General features: G+C 48.6%; 1 protein-coding gene across 1 annotated transcript in view; it reads left to right on the plus strand.

Annotated features, from left to right (window-relative positions):
* Positions 1 to 18143, plus strand: part of RASGRP4 (RAS guanyl releasing protein 4) — a 38497-nt gene that overhangs the window by 18476 nt on the left and 1878 nt on the right. Inside the window, 8 exon segments of the mRNA XM_087727282.1 lie at positions 151 to 267; positions 1764 to 2039; positions 4534 to 4614; positions 4724 to 4828; positions 8030 to 8139; positions 12733 to 12877; positions 14297 to 14333; positions 16380 to 16547. Of these exon segments, the coding sequence (XP_087583408.1) occupies positions 151 to 267; positions 1764 to 2039; positions 4534 to 4614; positions 4724 to 4828; positions 8030 to 8139; positions 12733 to 12877; positions 14297 to 14333; positions 16380 to 16547 (1039 nt within the window).

The following is an 18143-nucleotide window of genomic DNA, read 5'->3' on the forward strand; positions in this document are numbered from 1 at the left end:
GGTGGGTAAAGGGAGGATCCGGATTGTTGTTGGGGGCGATATGCTGACTCTGTAAACCGCTTAGAGAGGGCTGAAAGCCCTATGAAGCGGTATATAAGTCTAACTGCTATTGCTATTGCTATTGTCCTCTTGTTCTTCCTCCTGTTGCAGAAATTAAGGCAGCTGCAGAATTTCAACACCCTCATGGCCATTGTGGGAGGGCTTTGCCACAGCACCATTGCTCGCCTCAAGGAGACCCATGCGCTTCTACCTTCTGAGGTCGCCAAGGTAAGGAAAGAGGACAAAAGAGAGGAGGGGGTTTAGCCTCGATGAAGTATCCCAAAGGTAGCCATCATGTCCACATCAGTATCCTGGCCTCTTGGCCATCTACAACAGGAGTCTTCAACCATGGGAACTTTAAGACATGTGGACTTCAATGCTATTTGGGAGCCTTCTGGGAGTTGAAGTCCACAGGGTGTAAAGTTGCCAAGGTTGGAGACCCCAGATCTACAGGATGTCATATCTTATGCCAAGTCCCCGAAGAGCTGGGCATTCTTTTGGGTATGGGGTCTCGAGGTTAGGGAAGCCCATTAATATGATTTTTTTTCCTCAGAATTTATTTATTTATTTATTCATTTATTCATTTATTCATTCATTTAGTTAGTTAGTTAGTTATTTAGTTATTTATTTATTTATTTATTTATTTATCTATTTATGTTTTATCTATTTATCTATCTATCTATCTATTTATCTATTTATCTATTTATCTATTTATCTATTTATCTATTTATCTATTTATCTATTTATCTATTTATCTATTTATCTATTTATCTATTTATCTATTTATCTATTTATCTATTTATCTATTTATCTATTTATCTATTTATCTATTTATCTATTTATCTATTTATCTATTTATCTATTTATCTATTTATCTATTTATCTATTTATCTATTTATTTATTTGAAGCTTTTATATGCCACCCAATCCCGAAGGACTCCGGGCGGCTTACAAGAAAATATAAAAAACACATAGCAACAATACAATTTAAAACAACAGTCATCCCTCATAAACTCATTCTTGTCGGGACCGGACCTCAACAGTGAGGTCAACAGCCCCAGGCCTGCCGGAACAGCCAAGTTTTTACGGCTTTCCTGAAGGCCATCAGAGTGAGTATGGTCCGGATTTCCGGAGGGAGCTGGTTCCAAAAGAGTCGGAGCAGCCACCGAGAAGGCTCTCCTCTGAGGGCCCGCCAGCCGACATTGTTTGCCGACGGCACCCGAAGGAGGCCCAATCTATGGGATCTTACTGGCCGCTGGGAGGTATGTGTCAGCAGGCGGCCTCGAAGGTATCCTGGCCCTAAGCCATGTAGGGCTTTAAAGGTGATAACCAACACCTTGAATTGAGTCCGGAGACCAATAGGTAGCCAGTGCAGCTCACGGAGGATAGGTGTAACGTGGGTGTATCTCGGCACACCCACTATCGTCCGCGTGGCCGCATTCTGAACTAACTGCAGTCTCCGAACCTTATGGCCACAATTGAGCCGAAAGACAGTTGTTAAGTCAGTTGGGTCCCATTTTACAAACTTATTTTTTGCCACAGTTAAGGGACGCTTAAATTGTTAAGTGAACCATGCAGTCGTTAACCAAATCTGGCTTCGTCAGATGCCAAGAAAACGACGAATCCATGCATTCGTTTTGAAAGGCGCTCTTCAGAAGGGGTGTGATGCTAAAATGGGATTTATCCTTTCTTTCCTGGACTCTTCCTCTCCCTTCTTCGGGCAGGTGGTTGCCGAAATGACCGAACTGCTCTCTTCAAGTGGAAACTATGGGGCGTACCGCCGGGCCTACGCCGACTGCAAAGACTTCAAGATCCCCATCGTGGGAGTCCACCTCAAGGACCTGGTGACTTTGCACGAAGCCCTCCCGGATCGCGTAGAGGGCGGGCGTCTCAACCTGAGCAAACTGCAGAGCCTCTACGAGCCGGTGTGGGAATTCCGGTTGCGGCAACGGGCTCAGACGCCCTTCGAAGCCAACAAGGACCTGGTGCATTTGCTGACGGTACGAACGATACCCTTGGAGAACTCATGGAAGGGTGGATGAGCAGGCCGAAGTGCAGGCGGTCCAGCGGTGGGCGGGTTGAAGGAAGTCCTTTTGGCTGCCTTTGAAGGAAATCAACCGGAGTCAGACTAAGCCACGGTTAATCTGACTCCATGGTTGGAGAATATGGACTTTCCCCCGCCAGCATTCATAGAATCACAGGGCTAGAAGGGACCTTGGAGGTCTTCTGGTCCACCTCCCTGACCTAGGCAGGAGACTTTATACCAGGGGCCCCCAAGCCCCCGGTCCGTGGCATGCAAACAAGTAAACCTCCATCCATGGGATGCAGGCACCACACAAAACGATACCCTTTTCGGTCCTCGTAAAAACTTGTCTCCACAGAATTGGTCCCTGGTGCCCAGAAAGTTGGGGGCTGCTGCCTTATACCAGCCTGGATAATATATATTTCTTTTCTTGAAAATCCTGTTTTTCTTGAAAATCTCCAGCGATGGAGGACCCACAACTCCGGGAGGCAAACTATGAAGTCCCTACCAGGACAGTGTGCCCTATCATATTATATGAATATTTATATTGTTTATATCAGTGTTTCTCAACCTTGGCAACTTGAAGATGTCTGGACTTCAACTCCCAGAATTCCCCAGCCAACTGGCTGGGGAATTCTGGGAGTTGAAGTCCGGACATCTTCAAGTTGCCACGGTTGAGAAACACTGGTTTATATGCTGTCTGACACAGTCAGTCATGGCCTCAGGTGGGGAAGTGCAGAGGGTGGCAGGCCTTCAAACGCTTCCTTGTGCTGGGACCCCGGGAGAACCAACAACAGGCAGCCATCTCTTCCACAGGCCTCCAACCTGTGGCGTTGCTTAGAAACCTCTCCTCCAGTTTACAAGAGCTGCAGGGTTGCCTAGCAACCGCCTCCCACTACAGGCAAAAGAGGCCCGGCCTGCTTTTCCCAGCCTACTGGGTTGACTCAGTCCCCCAAATGGCTGCATTGACTCCCCACATAAAGAAATACGGGCCTAGCAGCCAGTCGGCCCTAACCCAGGATGCCTGGTTGCCTAGCAGCAGCTAGTGTGGGCGGGGCCACGGAGCACGGTGATGCAGATGTCGCTTAGCAACTCAGGCAAGGTGAAACCAGAGACTACAGGCCGCATAGGGCATCTTCACTCGACCAGGAGCCTGGTGTCTGACAGGCCCGTTTGGACTACAACTCCCATCCTTCCCGGTCTATTCTTTACCAAGGATGGGCATTTCGAACCCACCGGTCAAGGTGGCGGCAGGCTGCAGTATCACGGGTTAAGAGAAGGACTGTAGTGTCGTAATGAGGACAGGCATTGCAGGAGGCTGTAGGGGGGGGGGAGTCACCCCAAACAGCTTATCCGGGATGAGAGATGGGGAGAAGGTGTAGGAAGGGGGCTGCTGATAACGGATAAGAGCCTGTGGCCTAATGGCTAAGATCTCTGCCTAGTATGCCTAGTATGCAATATAGCCCAGGTTCAAATCCCAGTAAGGGTATGGCTAGCTGATGAGAGCTAAATAGCTTGAAATAGATCTATACTAGTCTCCCTTTATTTATTTATCAGCACAAATAAAAAAACACAAATATAACAAAGGCAACAGTAAAAATATTGGGTTTCTGTCGTGATTGACTCTTGTGACGAGCCGAATGACAGATGATGGAAGCAGTTAGCTTCCTCCCATAATTGGGGCTTACCAGGGGTTGTAAAAATCTAATAGATACCTTCCACCCTGGCTTCGCTGATAACAGATAAGAGCCTGTGGCCTAATGGCTAAGATCTCTGCCTAGTATGCCTAGTATGCAATACAGCCCAGGTTCAAATCCCAGTAAGGGTATGGCTAGCTGATGACAGCTAAATAGCTTGAAATAGATCTATGCTAGTCTCCCTTTATTTATTTATCAGCACAAATAAACACACACACACACACACACACACATATATTCTTTTTAAACAAAACGACACATACAAAACAAAACAAGAGAAGAAAAAAGAACAAGTTTCCTCCATTTCATCAAGCATGTCATTTGGTTACAGGATCTTTGTATATTAAACGGATCGATGATGATGTAAGGAATAATTGATATATACATGGATTGAAATACTTAACCACTATATGGATTAATAATTAATAATGGGAAACTATTCTTGGAATTCTGGATGATTGGTGACATTATGGTCAATTGAAAATATGAATGTGTATTATAAATTAATGGGAAGTCTTTGTTCTAATCTTCGCTTTTTCTCCTTGGAGATAGGTGATGCTATAATACTTTAAAGGCTTATTGTTATTTGATAGATAATTATGAATTTATGGAAATAAGGATGGTTACAAATGAAGGAATATTAATGGTCATTTGAACACATAATGCTCAATGACAGTGAAACATTCAGTTATGTTTAATGCAAAACCAGTGATGTTAATCCTAAGCTTAAGAATTGATGCACAAAAACTTGTAAAATGCTTTCTTGCTTTCCAGCTCTCCTTGGACCTCTACTACTCCGAGGAGGAAATTTACGCCCTTTCGTACTCTCGTGAGCCTCGCTGCCTCAAATTGCTGGTAAGAGGAGGACAAAGGCCTGGAGATGGGCCGAGTCTTCCCTGAGGAAGACTCAGGGAAGTCTTGTTTCTTAAATCTCTCTTCTCCCCCTTTTTTTTTCCCTTCACAGCCATCTACCCAGTTCAAGCCCCCTGTAGTTGTGGAGTGGGCACCCAGAGTAGCTACTAAGCCGGACCGTCTCTCTGTCAAGAGGCACGTCCAGCAGATGGTGGAGGTAAGACCATCAAAGCCATCGAGAAAAGAGAACATACGTGGCCCAGGGTTGAATTGTGGGCTCCGTGGTGCCCTCTGGTCTTGGTGGTGTTTCTTGACCCAACTAGGTAATGTCATCAGTGCTAGAGGGTGGGGTGGTTGCAGAGAGGAGGAGAAGGACTGAGGGATCCTTGGTGCTCCCTGAGCTTTGGTGGTATTCTTGCAGACATTTCGTGACCCAACTAGGTAACGTCATCAGTGCTAGAAGGAAGGGGAGGTTTGCAGGGAGGAAGAATAGGAGGAGGAAGAGGACTGAAGGATCCTTGGTGCCCTCTGAGCTTGGTAGTTTTCTTGCAGACCTTTCGTGACCCAGCTAGGTAACATCATCAGTGCTAGAAGGAAGGGGGGCTGTGGAGTGTAGGAGGAGGAGGAGGAGGCTGGTGACGACTGTACAGTCCTTGGTGCTCTCGTGGTACTCTCTTGACCAAAGTAGATAACATCATCCATCTCTCTCTCTCAAACCCCATCTGTGGCACATCAGTGAGCCTGGCATTTTGCTGCACTGTGGCCCCAATTTGCACCTACGGCCCCCTCCCCCCTGAAGCCATGTCCAGTTCCCGCTTTTCTCCTCCCCTTTTCCACCCAGCCCCCCCTCCCTCTTCTGTTAAAGGAAGACGCTTAGATCCGGCCACTTTAACCACATCCTCTTCTACAAATAAAAACATGCTGGTGAAAACACGGTTGCGCATGGCGACAGAGAGAGGAGAGAAGCAAACACCACCACCAGGCTTCGTTAGCTTGCAGGGAAGGGTCCACAATCCAAGCCCCCCGTCCCCCCCCCCTCGTCCCCAGTAACTCATATTCCATATTGCTAAATAGCGCCTTAAAACTGTAGGGCGCTTTAAGACATGTGGACTTCAATTCCCAGAATTCTCCAACCAGCACACGGAATTCTGGGAGTTGGAAGCCCAAACATCTTTGCTGGCTGGAGAATTCTGGGAGTTGAAGTCCAAACATCTTTGCTGGCTGGAGAATTCTGGGAGTTGAAGTCCAAACATCTTTGCTGGCTGGAGAATTCTGGGAGTTGAAGTCCAAACATCTTTGCTGGCTGGAGAATTCTGGGAGTTGAAGTCCAAACATCTTTGCTGGCTGGAGAATTCTGGGAGTTGAAGTCCAAACATCTTTGCTGGCTGGAGAATTCTGGGAGTTGAAGTCCAAACATCCTAAAGTTGCCAGGTCCCTGGGGGAGTACTGCCTAACAGTGTCAAATTAGCAAACGATGGTTTAAGATGCTCTTATATAAACCCCAGGGTGGATCAGTGGCTAAGGTGCTGAGCTTGTCGATCAGAAAGGTCGGCAGTTCAGCGGTTCGAATCCCTAGCGCCGCGTAACGGAGTGAACTCCTGTGACTTGCCCCAGCTTCTGCCAACCTAGCAGTTCGAAAGCATGTAAAAAAATGCAAGTAGAAAAATAGGAACCACCTTTGGTGGGAAGGGAGCAGCGTTCTGTGCGCCTTTGGCATTGAGTCATGCCGGCCACGTGACTACGGAGACGTCTTCGGACAGCGCTGGCTCTTCGGCTTTGAAACGGAGATGAGCACCGCCCCCTAGAGCTGGGAACAACTAGCACATACGTGGAGGGGAAGCTTTACCTTTATATAAACTCAACAGATCTCCACGAAGACCATTACAAACATCAAAGAAGTTTGGGGTGACTTTTTTCAAGTAGCCTCAGCATTGCCAAAGACGGAATAATTTAACTTTCTTTTTCTCCAATCTACTACAGTTTAGCTGGGTTTTTTTTGCATCTCAAGAGCTGCAATTCTTTTGAAAATCGCTGCAGGAGAAATAAGGAATTTTCCTGGCCAGGCCCACAGGTACTTTTCGTAGGAGATTTAGGGGTGTGGAGAATCTATACAGTATTGCACCCCAACCTTGTCGATGCAGAAAGAATTGAGAGCAGCATGTAGGTTACAGGTTTGGGGGGAAAGAGGATGTGGGGAGGAAAGAAACAGGGCAAAATGAAATTCAAATATTTATTTCACTCACCCAGATAGATTTTTAAAGTGCTGAAGCGGAAATTGGTGGTAGCTGAAGAGCGTGTTTTTGCATGCATAAAAAGCGTGCAATTTCTAGGAAACTGAGCCACTTGCCCTGAGTGAAAATTACAGGTAGTAGCTTAACTTACAATTATTTGTTTAATGAACGTTGGAAGTTAAGATGCACTGGGGGAAAAAGTCCATTTTTCACATTTACGAACCGTTGCAGTAGCTGATCGAAATTCAAAGGCTGGGCAAGTGGTTCATATTTACGACGGTTGCTGTGTCCCCAGGGTCCCGTGATCCCCTTTTGCGACCTTCTGACAAGTCAAGGCAACGGGGAACCCAGATTCACTTCAAAACCGTGTGAACGACTATCTTCACATAGGCAACGGTTCACTTCACGAGGCTGGCAAAAAAAAGGGGTAAAATGGGGGGAAACTCACTTAACCAATGTTTCGTTTAACCTTGGGCTAAATTGTGGTCGTAAATCGAGGACTACCTGTAGTTATGACAGTGGCACAGTCCTGCGGTCGGGCAATCACCGTTTGTAACATTTCTAGCTGGCTTCCGACAAATAGAGAATAAACCCCACTAATCCCTTCTAACACTGATGACGTTACTTAGTTGGGTCATGAAATGTCTCCAAGAAAACCAAGCTGAGAGAGCAGCGAGAACCCCACCATTCAACCCTGAGCTGTACCTCTACTCTTCTATCTATCTATATAAAATGTGTGTGTGTGTGCGTGCGTGTGTTCATGCGTTCCAGCATAACACTGGAACGCCTCGAGCAATTTCAGCCAAATTTGGTACACAAATGATTTTACTCTCTGGAAACAAATATTGTGGGTGTAAGACACCCCTAAAACCGCTCGAGGTTTATGTTCTGTTAAGATGCAGCCTGTTGTGCCTTCAAATGGCTTCTACTGTACTGCCCTAAAATAGCTTCTACTGTACAGCGCAGTGGAGTTGCCGGGGTTAACGGCTTCACAGTACTCCATAAGGGGGCTCCCTCTGGTAAGTGGGAAAATGCAACATTAGAAATTACATTTGGTCTGGACATTTCCCCCCTATAAATCAATACCTGGACAATGCCGCGTTATCGGCTAGTTAGTCAATAAATTTCTCTGTAGACTTTTGCGTCTTGATGGTTTCTGCGTTTCTACTCTTCTCTTTTCCCAACAGTCTGTGTTCAAGAATTACGACCCTGATCAAAGGGGCTGCATCTCTCAGGAAGATTTCGAGACCATTTCGATGAGTTTCCCTTTCTCCTTCTATGGCCTGGAAAGAGAACGGTAAGCACCAGAGTTGCACTAACCATTGAAGGAGGACCTCAACAACCATGTGATCAAAATCTGAGCATTTGAGAACCAGCATCTGTTTACTAATGGTCGCAATCTCCTAGGGGGCCAGGTGCAGAGGTGGTATTCAGCAGGTTCTGACCAGTTCTGTAGAACCGGTAGCGGAAATTTTGAGTAGTTTGGACATCCGGTAAATCCCACCCCTGACTGGCCCCGCCCCCACCTATTCCCTGCCTCCCGAGTCCCAGCTGATCGGGAGGAAATGGAGATTTTACAGTAGCCTTCCCCGGGAGTGGGGAAGGAATGGAGATTTTGCAGTATCCTTCCCCGGGAGTGGGGAAGGAATGGAGATTGTGCAGTATCCTTCCCCGGGAGTGGGGAAGGAATGGAGATTTTGCAGTAGCCTTCCCCGGGAGTGGGGAAGGAATGGAGATTTTGCAGTATCCTTCCCCGGGAGTGGGGAAGGAATGGAGATTGTGCAGTATCCTTCCCCGGGAGTGGGGAAGGAATGGAGATTTTGCAGTAGCCTTCCCCGGGAGTGGGGAAGGAATGGAGATTTTGCAGTATCCTTCCCCGGGAGTGGGGAAGGAATGGAGATTTTGCAGTAGCCTTCCCCGGGAGTGGGGAAGGAATGGAGATTTTGCAGTAGCCTTCCCCGGGAGTGGGGAAGGAATGGAGATTTTGCAGTATCCTTCCCCGGGAGTGGGGAAGGAATGGAGATTTTGCAGTATCCTTCCCCGGGAGTGGGGAAGGAATGGAGATTTTGCAGTATCCTTCCCCGGGAGTGGGGAAGGAATGGAGATTTTGCAGTAGCCTTCCCCGGGAGTGGGGAAGGAATGGAGATTTTGCAGTATCCTTCCCCGGGAGTGGGGAAGGAATGGAGATTTTGCAGCATCCTTCCCCGGGAGTGGGGAAGGAATGGAGATTTTGCAGCATCCTTCCCGGGAGTGGGGAAGGAATGGAGATTTTGCAGCATCCTTCCCCGGGAGTGGGGAAGGAATGGAGATTTTGCAGCATCCTTCCCCGGGAGTGGGGGAAGGAATGGAGATTTTGCAGTATCCTTCCCCGGGAGTGGGGAAGGAATGGAGATTTTGCAGTATCCTTCCCCGGGAGTGGGGAAGGAATGGAGATTTTGCAGTATCCTTCCCCTGGAGTGGGGAAGGAATGGAGATTTTACAGTATCCTTCCCCGGGAGTGGGGAAGGAATGGAGATTTTGCAGTATCCTTCCCCGGGAGTGGGGAAGGAATGGAGATTTTACAGTATCCTTCCCCGGGAGTGGGGAAGGAATGGAGATTTTGCAGTATCCTTCCCCGGGAGTGGGGAAGGAATGGAGATTTTACAGTATCCTTCCCCGGGAGTGGGGAAGGAATGGAGATTTTGCAGTATCCTTCCCCGGGAGTGGGGAAGGAATGGAGATTTTACAGTATCCTTCCCCGGGAGTGGGGAAGGAATGGAGATTTTGCAGTATCCTTCCCTGGAGTGGGGAAGGAATGGAGATTTTACAGTATCCTTCCCCGGGAGTGGGGAAGGAATGGAGATTTTGCAGTATCCTTCCCCGGGAGTGGGGAAGGAATGGAGATTTTGCAGTATCCTTCCCCGGGAGTGGGGAAGGAATGGAGATTTTGCAGTATCCTTCCCCGGGAGTGGGGAAGGAATGGAGATTTTGCAGTATCCTTCCCCGGGAGTGGGGAAGGAATGGAGATTTTGCAGTAGCCTTCCCCGGGAGTGGGGAAGGAATGGAGATTTTGCAGTATCCTTCCCCGGGAGTGGGGAAGGAATGGAGATTTGCAGTATCCTTCCCTGGGAGTGGGGAAGAAATGGAGATTTTGCAGTATCCTTCCCCGGGAGTGGGGAAGGAATGGAGATTTTGCAGTATCCTTCCCCGGGAGTGGGGAAGGAATGGAGATTTTGCAGTATCCTTCCCCGGGAGTGGGGAAGGAATGGAGATTTTGCAGTATCCTTCCCCGGGAGTGGGGAAGGAATGGAGATTTTGCAGTATCCTTCAATGGGAGTGGGGAAGGACTGGAGATTTTGCAGTATCCTTCCCCGGGAATGGGGAAGGAATGGAGATTTTGCAGTATCCTTCCCCGGGACTGGGGAAGGAATGGAGATTTTGCAGTATCCTTCCCCGGGAGTGGGGAAGGACTGGAGATTTTACAGTATCCTTCCCCGGGAGTGGGGAAGGAATGGAGATTTTACAGTATCCTTCCCCGGGAGTGGGGAAGGAATGGAGATTTTGCAGTATCCTTCCCCGGGAGTGGGGAAGGAATGGAGATTTTACAGTATCCTTCCCCGGGAATGGGGAAGGAATGGAGATTTTGCAGTATCCTTCCCCGGGACTGGGGAAGGAATGGAGATTTTGCAGTATCCTTCCCCGGGAGTGGGGAAGGACTGGAGATTTTACAGTATCCTTCCCCGGGAGTGGGGAAGGAATGGAGATTTTACAGTATCCTTCCCCGGGAGTGGGGAAGGAATGGAGATTTTGCAGTATCCTTCCCCGGGAGTGGGGAAGGAATGGAGATTTTACAGTATCCTTCAATGGGAGTGGGGAAGGAATGGAGATTTTGCAGTATCCTTCCCCGGGAGTGGGGAAGGAATGGAGATTTTGCAGTATCCTTCCCCGGGAGTGGGGAAGGAATGAAGATTTGGAATGGAGATTTTACAGTATCCTTCCACTGCCACGCCCACCAAGCTATGCCCACAGAACCGGTAGTAAAAAAAAATTTGAATACCACCACTGGTCAGTTGATAGACGTTTTTGGACCTTCCCAGGAAGGTCAATAGGGGAAGCCAGATTCACTTAACGACTGCATGATTCCCCTAACAGCAGTGACTTGTTTAACTGTGGCAGAAACAAGCAAACCCAGAGACTTTACCCATCCCGACAGCAATGGAATCAGGGGACGAGATGGGACTTGTTAAGGATGACCTAACTCCCTCTTACTCAACGGGGAGAGGCACATCGCATCCCGCAGACATGACAGCAAACAGGAGATAATGCTAAGGCGTTGTATGTTTGGGACAGCCAATTTCATTTTGCAAACTTGGAACAAAAAAAATAATTCTGTTTTTTTCAAGCAGGATAAGCCCCTTTGTGAGAAGAGTGCAGGATAAGAATCAGTGGGTGTAGGCGCCGAGTACGATTTGACATGTGGTTTCTAGGCGCTTATGAATGCTGGAGGCAGAATATAACCCGTGGCCTAAACATACAATTCAGGATGGTAGCAACCAGTTATACCCAAGAAATTTAAATTCGTCTTTTCGCAACATGTTCAGAGGTCTCGACTTCAACTCCCAGAATTCCCCAGGCAGCTTTGGGGGACTAGAACTCACCGTTTCCAGGTGATTAGCCCAAAGTCGTGTAGCTGACTTTCATTCCTGTGGTGGGACTAGAATTCCCAGTCTCCTGGTGATTGACCCAGTCACCCAGCCAGCTTTCATGCTTAAGGTGGAATTAGAACTCCCTGTCTCCTAGGGATTGGCCCAAAGTCACCCAGCTGGATTTTAAGAGCCGAGGTGGCGCAGTGGTTAGAGTGCTGTAATGCAGCCACTTCAAGCTGACTGTTATCTGCAGTTCGGCAGTTCAAATCTCACCGGCTCAAGGTTGACTCAGCCTTCCATCCTTCCGAGGTGGGTAAAATGGGGACCCAGACTGTGGGGGCAATATGCTGACTCTGTAAACCGCTTAGAGAGGGCTGAAAGCCCTATGAAGCGGTATATAAGTCTAACTGCTATTGCTATTTTAGGTCTAAGGTGGGACTAGAATTCCCAGTCTCCTGGTGATTGACCCAGTCACCCAGCCAGCTTTCATGCTTAAGGTGGAATTAGAACTCCCTGTCTCCTAGGGATTGGCCCAAAGTCACCCAGCTGGATTTTAAGAGCCGAGGTGGCGCAGTGGTTAGAGTGCTGTAATGCAGCCACTTCAAGCTGACTGTTATCTGCAGTTCGGCAGTTCAAATCTCACCGGCTCAAGGTTGACTCAGCCTTCCATCCTTCCGAGGTGGGTAAAATGGGGACCCAGACTGTGGGGGCAATATGCTGACTCTGTAAACCGCTTAGAGAGGGCTGAAAGCCCTATGAAGCGGTAGATAAGTCTAACTGCTATTGCTATTTTAGGTCTAAGGTGGGACTAGAATTCCCAGTCTCCTGGTGATTGACCCAGTCACCCAGCCAGCTTTCATGCTTAAGGTGGAATTAGAACTCCCTGTCTCCTGGGGGTTGGCCCAAAGTCACCCAGCTGGCATTTAGGTCTAAGGTGGGACTAGAATTCCCAGTCTCCTGGTGATTGACCCAGTCACCCAGCCAGCTTTCATGCTTAAGGTGGAATTAGAACTCCCTGTCTCCTGGGGGTTGGCCCAAAGTCACCCAGCTGGCATTTAGGTCTAAGGTGGGACTAGAATTCCCAGTCTCCTGGTGATCGACTCAAAGACACCTAGCTGGCTTTCATCTCTAAGGCAGGGCCGGAGCTCACGGTCACCTGGTGGTTTGGCCGATAGTCACTCAACTGGACACGGCGGAATTAGAATGCCTGGACTCCCAGCTTCCAGCCTTAACCACTAGACCAAACTGTCCTCTCTTCATCACAGGGAAGGAACCTGGAACCGAGAGAACCTCTCGGAGTACTTCATGAGGGCCTGCGCCATCTTCTCCAAGATGGGCCTGGTGGTCCTGCACGATTTCCAAGAGGTCACTTTTAAGAAGCCCACCTTCTGCGACCACTGCAGCGGCTTTGTGAGTTTACGGACCTTTCCCGATATCCCCCCCACCCCCTAGTGGTAGAAGGGAAACTTTGCAGCTAGACTCTCTCCTCCTCCTCCGAGTTGGAAGGGACCTTGGAGATCTTCTAGTCTAACCCTCTGCTCAAGCAGGACACCCTGGTGCAATTTCAAACAAACCGATTCGTTCATAACAGATTATCAGATCTCTTCTTAAAATCCTGCATGGTTGGAGCACCCGCAATTTCTAGCGGCAAGTAGTTCCACTGGTTAATTGTTCTCACTGTCACAACATTTCTCCCTAGTTTTAGGTTGCTTCTCCCCTTGGTTAGTTTCCATCAGTTGCATCTTCTCCTGCCTCCAGGGGCTTAGGGGCATAGCTTGATGACCCCCTCTTCTTGAGCCCCATAGATATCGGGACACTGCTATCGTGTCACCCCCTTCTTTTCATCAAACCAGACTTACCGAATTCCTGCAACCGTTCTTCATATGTTTTAGCCCCCATATTTAAGTAGTTCTTTCCAGAACTACTCTGCTAGACTTCTAGGCCCTCCATCAGGACTAGGAACATGCTATTTTTTTTTTCAGAAGAGGAGTGATTTGAGGATCTCCAAGGATGTTTTATTCCCGTTATCTGGCTGCCCTGTGTAGGCACAAACACTATTCTTAAACATTGCTCCTCACACTTAGGGAGTGAAAAGATGGGGACCAACTCCCAGAATTCCCCAGCCGTCCTAACCCTCCTGTTGGAAGCCAACTCTGGGGACTGCAAACGGGGACACCTCCGTAACCAAGATGTATATTTGAGATGGGGAATAAAACCCCGGGAAAGGAAGCCACAGGGAAATGAAAATAAAATTATCTGTTCGCGCAAGTAATGGCTGGCAGAGCTCACCCAGCTGTTTGCATCCTTCCAGATGTGGTCTCAAGGGGGGGAGGGTCTTGCAACCTAAACTAACCCATTTTTTTTCTTTCTTTCTTTCTTTCTTTCTTTCTTTCCTTCCTTCCTGCCTTTCTTCCTTCCTGCCTTCTGTCTTTCTTTCTTTCTTCTTTCTTTCTTTCTTTCTTTCTTTCTTTCTTTCCTTCTTTTTTCTTTCTTTCTTTCCTTCCTTCCGTCTTTCTTTCTTTCTTTCCTTCCTTCCTGCCTTTCTTCCTTCCTGCCTTCCGTCTTTCTTTCTTTCTTTCTTTCTTTCTTTCTTTCTTTCTTTCTTTCTTTCTTTCCTTCCTGCCTTTCTTCCTTCCTGCCTTCCGTCTTTCTTTCTTTCTTTCTTTCCTTCTTTTTTCTTTTCTTTCTTCTTTCTTTCCTTCCTTCTTTCTTTCTTTCCTTCCTTCCGTCTTTCTTTCTTTCTTTCTTTCTTTCTTTCTTTCTTTCTTTCTTTCTTTCTTTCTTTCTTTCTTTCTTTCTTTCTTTCTTTCCTTTTCTTTCTTTCCTTAGATATGGGGAGTCACCAAGCAGGGATACAGATGCAGGGGTGAGTGCGCCCTCTGCTGGGCTCTTGTTGGCTCAGCACAATTGCTTTTCCGAATCCAATGAGGTGGGAGGGCTCTAAACCCCTCCCCACCCCCCCGAATTGGGACAGCTGCCATTGGGTGTTAAATGGGGTTAAGGGTTAGAGCAAAGCCCGCATCCTTCCAGCACTGATGATGTTGCCTAGTTTGGTAATGAAATGTCCGCAAGAAAACAACCAACCTCTGGAGTAGAAGGCTCCAAATTTGGGCAACTTTAAGACTTGTGGACTTCAACTCCTAGAATTTTCCATCCGGGGAGTTGAAGTCCACAAGTCTTAAAGTTGCCAATTTTTTGGGGGGGGGGGGCTGCTCTAAGAGCACCCGGGAGCCTATAATAAGCTGGAGAACGATGCTAACAATAACTGAAAATTCATCTTTTTGCGGTGTCTGAATGGAGGCATAAGATGCTGACACCAGCTCAGTGTTTGAAATATAAATAAATGTATTTGCAATCTACATGTGCACTCAGCTAGGGTGGTCAGACAAATAGGAGCATCCTGAGGTAAATCAATACCGCAGGGATATCGTGAGGTAAATGACATGGTTCACCAACAAAAGGGCGAACGACAAAACCGCGCCCGGCTAAACCGCGGTGACAAAACCGCGTGTTCTAAAGCGCTCTGACGAATGAGCGCTGAATCGTGCCGACAACAGCGCGGCGACAGAAGCACGCTGTAAAACTAAACCTAACCCTAACCCTAAACGTAACCCTAACCCTAACCCCAAACGTAACGCTAACCCTAACCCTAACCGTAACGCTAACCCTAACCCTAAACGTAACCCTAACCCTAACCCTAAACGTAACGCTAACCCTAACCCTAAACGTAACGCTAACCCTAACCCTAACCCTAAACGTAACGCTAACCCTAACCCTAAACGTAACGCTAACCCTAACCCTAAACGTAACGCTAACCCTAACCCTAAACGTAACCCTAACCCTAACCCTAAACGTAACGCTAACCCTAACCCTAAACGTAACGCTAACCCTAACCCTAAACGTAACGCTAACCCTAACCCTAAACGTAACGCTAACGCTAACCCTAACCCTAAACGTAACCCTAACCCTAAACGTAACCCTAACCCTAACCCTAAATCTAACCCTAACCCTAAACCTAACCCTTACCTTAACTTAAATCGCCCTTCTGCCGATGCGCTGTTGTAAATCGCCCTTCGGTCGACGTGCTGTTGTCGACGCGCTGTTGTTGGCGCGTTGATGACGTCGTGGTTTTAGCGACGCGGTTTAGTCGGGCGCGGTTTTGTCGTTCGCCCTTTTGTCGGGTCACGAAATTACATACACCCACACGAAAAAAAAAAAAGGCACAGAGGAGGGGGGGAAAGATACTCTCCCTTTACACTCTGGGACCAATGAACCACAACTGCGTGCTCTGGCTCAGTGTCCAACCTCGCTGCTCCAGCTATTAAATTAAATTTAAAAATGTGCATTTGTGTATGTGCATCCTTAGTACTGAAGGAATAAAAGTGCCTTGGCCCAGCCCCATGGGTGTTGTGGTATCAGGTTGGAGAGGACTGGGAGCAGGAGCCATTGGGGGGGGGGTGGGCAGGGGTGGGTTTCTCACCGTTCCAACCGGATCGGTTGGAACGAGGCCGGCGGCGTCCTCGCGCACGCATGCGGCGCGCGCGTGCATGCATGCGGCGTCCTCACGCACACACGCAGCGCGCGTGTGCACGCACGCAGCGCACGCATGCGTATTAGCGTCTGCGCGATGCTCCAGCTGCTCCTGGAGGATCGCGCAGGCGTTCTGCGCATGCGTGGAAAGCGCGAAATTAAAAAAAACGGGTAAGGAGCGGGCGCGGGTGTGCGGGCGCGCGCGGGCGCGGGGGGGGGGCTTCGCCGTTCCCGGAAGTTACTTACTCCCGGGTTCGGCGACCAACCGGATCGCAGGGACCAGTGCGAACCGGTTGAAACCCAGCCCTGGGTGTGGGTGACAATTCATCTTCTTGTTGCTTTGATCTGAAGCCCTTTTTTCTTTTTTGGTGATCCTCTCCAGATTGTGCCATGATCTGCCACAAGCACTGCAAGAACCAGGTGGAGGTGGAGTGCCACACTCGCCGCTTACCGTCCTCCTCCTCCTCCTCCTCCGACAGCACTCCGCGCGCATCCACAGCCACGCTAGCTATGAGTCACCATCCCAGCTCCGGTATATGGGCCGTTGAGGGTAAAAAAAAAAAAAGGTTTTTTTTTTTTAAAAAAATAAGCACGCACGACTCGCTTAACAACCACGTTGCCTAGTGATGGAGATTCTGGACCCAATTTGTGATCGTAAGCCAAGGATGTGAAACACAAGGCCCGCGGGCCTGCAATGTGGTGGGATCTGGCCTGGAAAATTTAAGGGGTCAGCCCGTGTTGCCGTTGTGGCCCACCAGCAGCCATTGCAGCTGGCAGCAGATTCAGACAGTGAGGAGGGTTGGGGAGGAACCTGGGCCAGTCCTGGAGTCTGGGGAAGGCTCGGATGTGGGCTCTGTGTCGGAGGCAGAGAGGAGGCCAAGGCCGTCTGGCAGTTATCAGCTGCCTTCAGAGTCAGACATCAGTGAGGCAGAAGAACAGCTGGAGCCTGTGTGCACATGCGCAGAGTTGCCAGAGGAAGGGAGGAGCTAAAGGACAGGGTTGGAGTAAAGCCACAGGTGGACGATGAATGGCCCCTCCCAGGGGGAATAAAAGAGGAGCGAAAGGGGAATGGAGTTTGCAGGAGGCCATTAGTTCGCTTCATTGGTTCGTGACTCTCCGAGACTCCTTGCCAAGTTCTGCAGAGATCGTCCTGGCAGCTCTCCAAGCCAGATAAGGTCTGTGATTGTAAATCCTCCCTTGAAAGACTTTGCTGGAGGTGAAGGAGCAGAATTCAGAGTCAATTAATAAAAGAGGTTTTGTTGGGACAACAGGGAGTTGGCTTCATGCTCTTAGGAAGCCTCGGCCAGAATAGTCGCTTCGGCCAGAGGAAAATTCGGGCCAGCAGTTTAGTAAGTGGCATCAAGCTGGCCACGCCCACCCCACTGGCCACGCCCACTCAGTCAGCCAGGCCCGCCCAGCCCCCCCCCCCCAGGGTCAACCACAGCCTTGATGTGGCCCTCAATGAAATTGAGTTTGACACCCCTGTCATAAGCCAAGAATTATCTGTACAAGTTGAAGCCCAAAAGTCTTAAAGTTGCCACGGTTGGAGACCCCCTTACCTGCAGGGTCCCATGCCAGGTTCTGTGTCACAATCGGAAGACGAGCCGGTTCAGACACCACCAGGCCAGTGGTGGGTTTCAAAAATTTTTCGAACCTACTCTGTGGGTGTGCCCGCCTTTGTGGGAGTGGCTTGCCGGCCATGTGACCTGGTGGGAGTGGCTTGCTGGCCATGTGTTTTCTCTCTCTCTCTCTCTCTCTCTCTCCTTCCTTTTGTCTCTCTGTTCCTTTTTCCTTTTTTTCTTTCATCTCTCACTTTTTCTTTTTTTTCTTTTCTTCCTTTCTTTCTCTTTCTTTCTCTATGTGAGTGTGTGTGTGTGTGTGTGTGTTTGTGTGTGTGTGTGAGAGAGAGAGGAGAGAGAGAGAGTGGTGGGTTTCAAAAATTTTTCGAACCTACTCTGGGTGTGGCCTCCTTTGTGGGAGTGGCTTGCCAGCCATGTGTTTTCTCTCTCTCTCTGTCTCCTTCCTTTTGTCTCTCTGTCCCTTTTTTCTTTTTTCTTTCATCTCTCACTTTTTCTTTCTTTCTTTCTTTCTTTCTTTCTTTCTTCCTTTCTCTTTCTCTCTCTCTCTCTCTCTCTCTCTGTTTGTG

The sequence above is a fragment of the Thamnophis sirtalis genome, unplaced genomic scaffold (assembly GCF_051295495.1).
Source record: "Thamnophis sirtalis isolate CommonGarterSnake01/CBP01778 unplaced genomic scaffold, rThaSir2_p1.2 scaffold_13, whole genome shotgun sequence".
Lineage (NCBI taxonomy): Eukaryota > Metazoa > Chordata > Lepidosauria > Squamata > Natricidae > Thamnophis > Thamnophis sirtalis.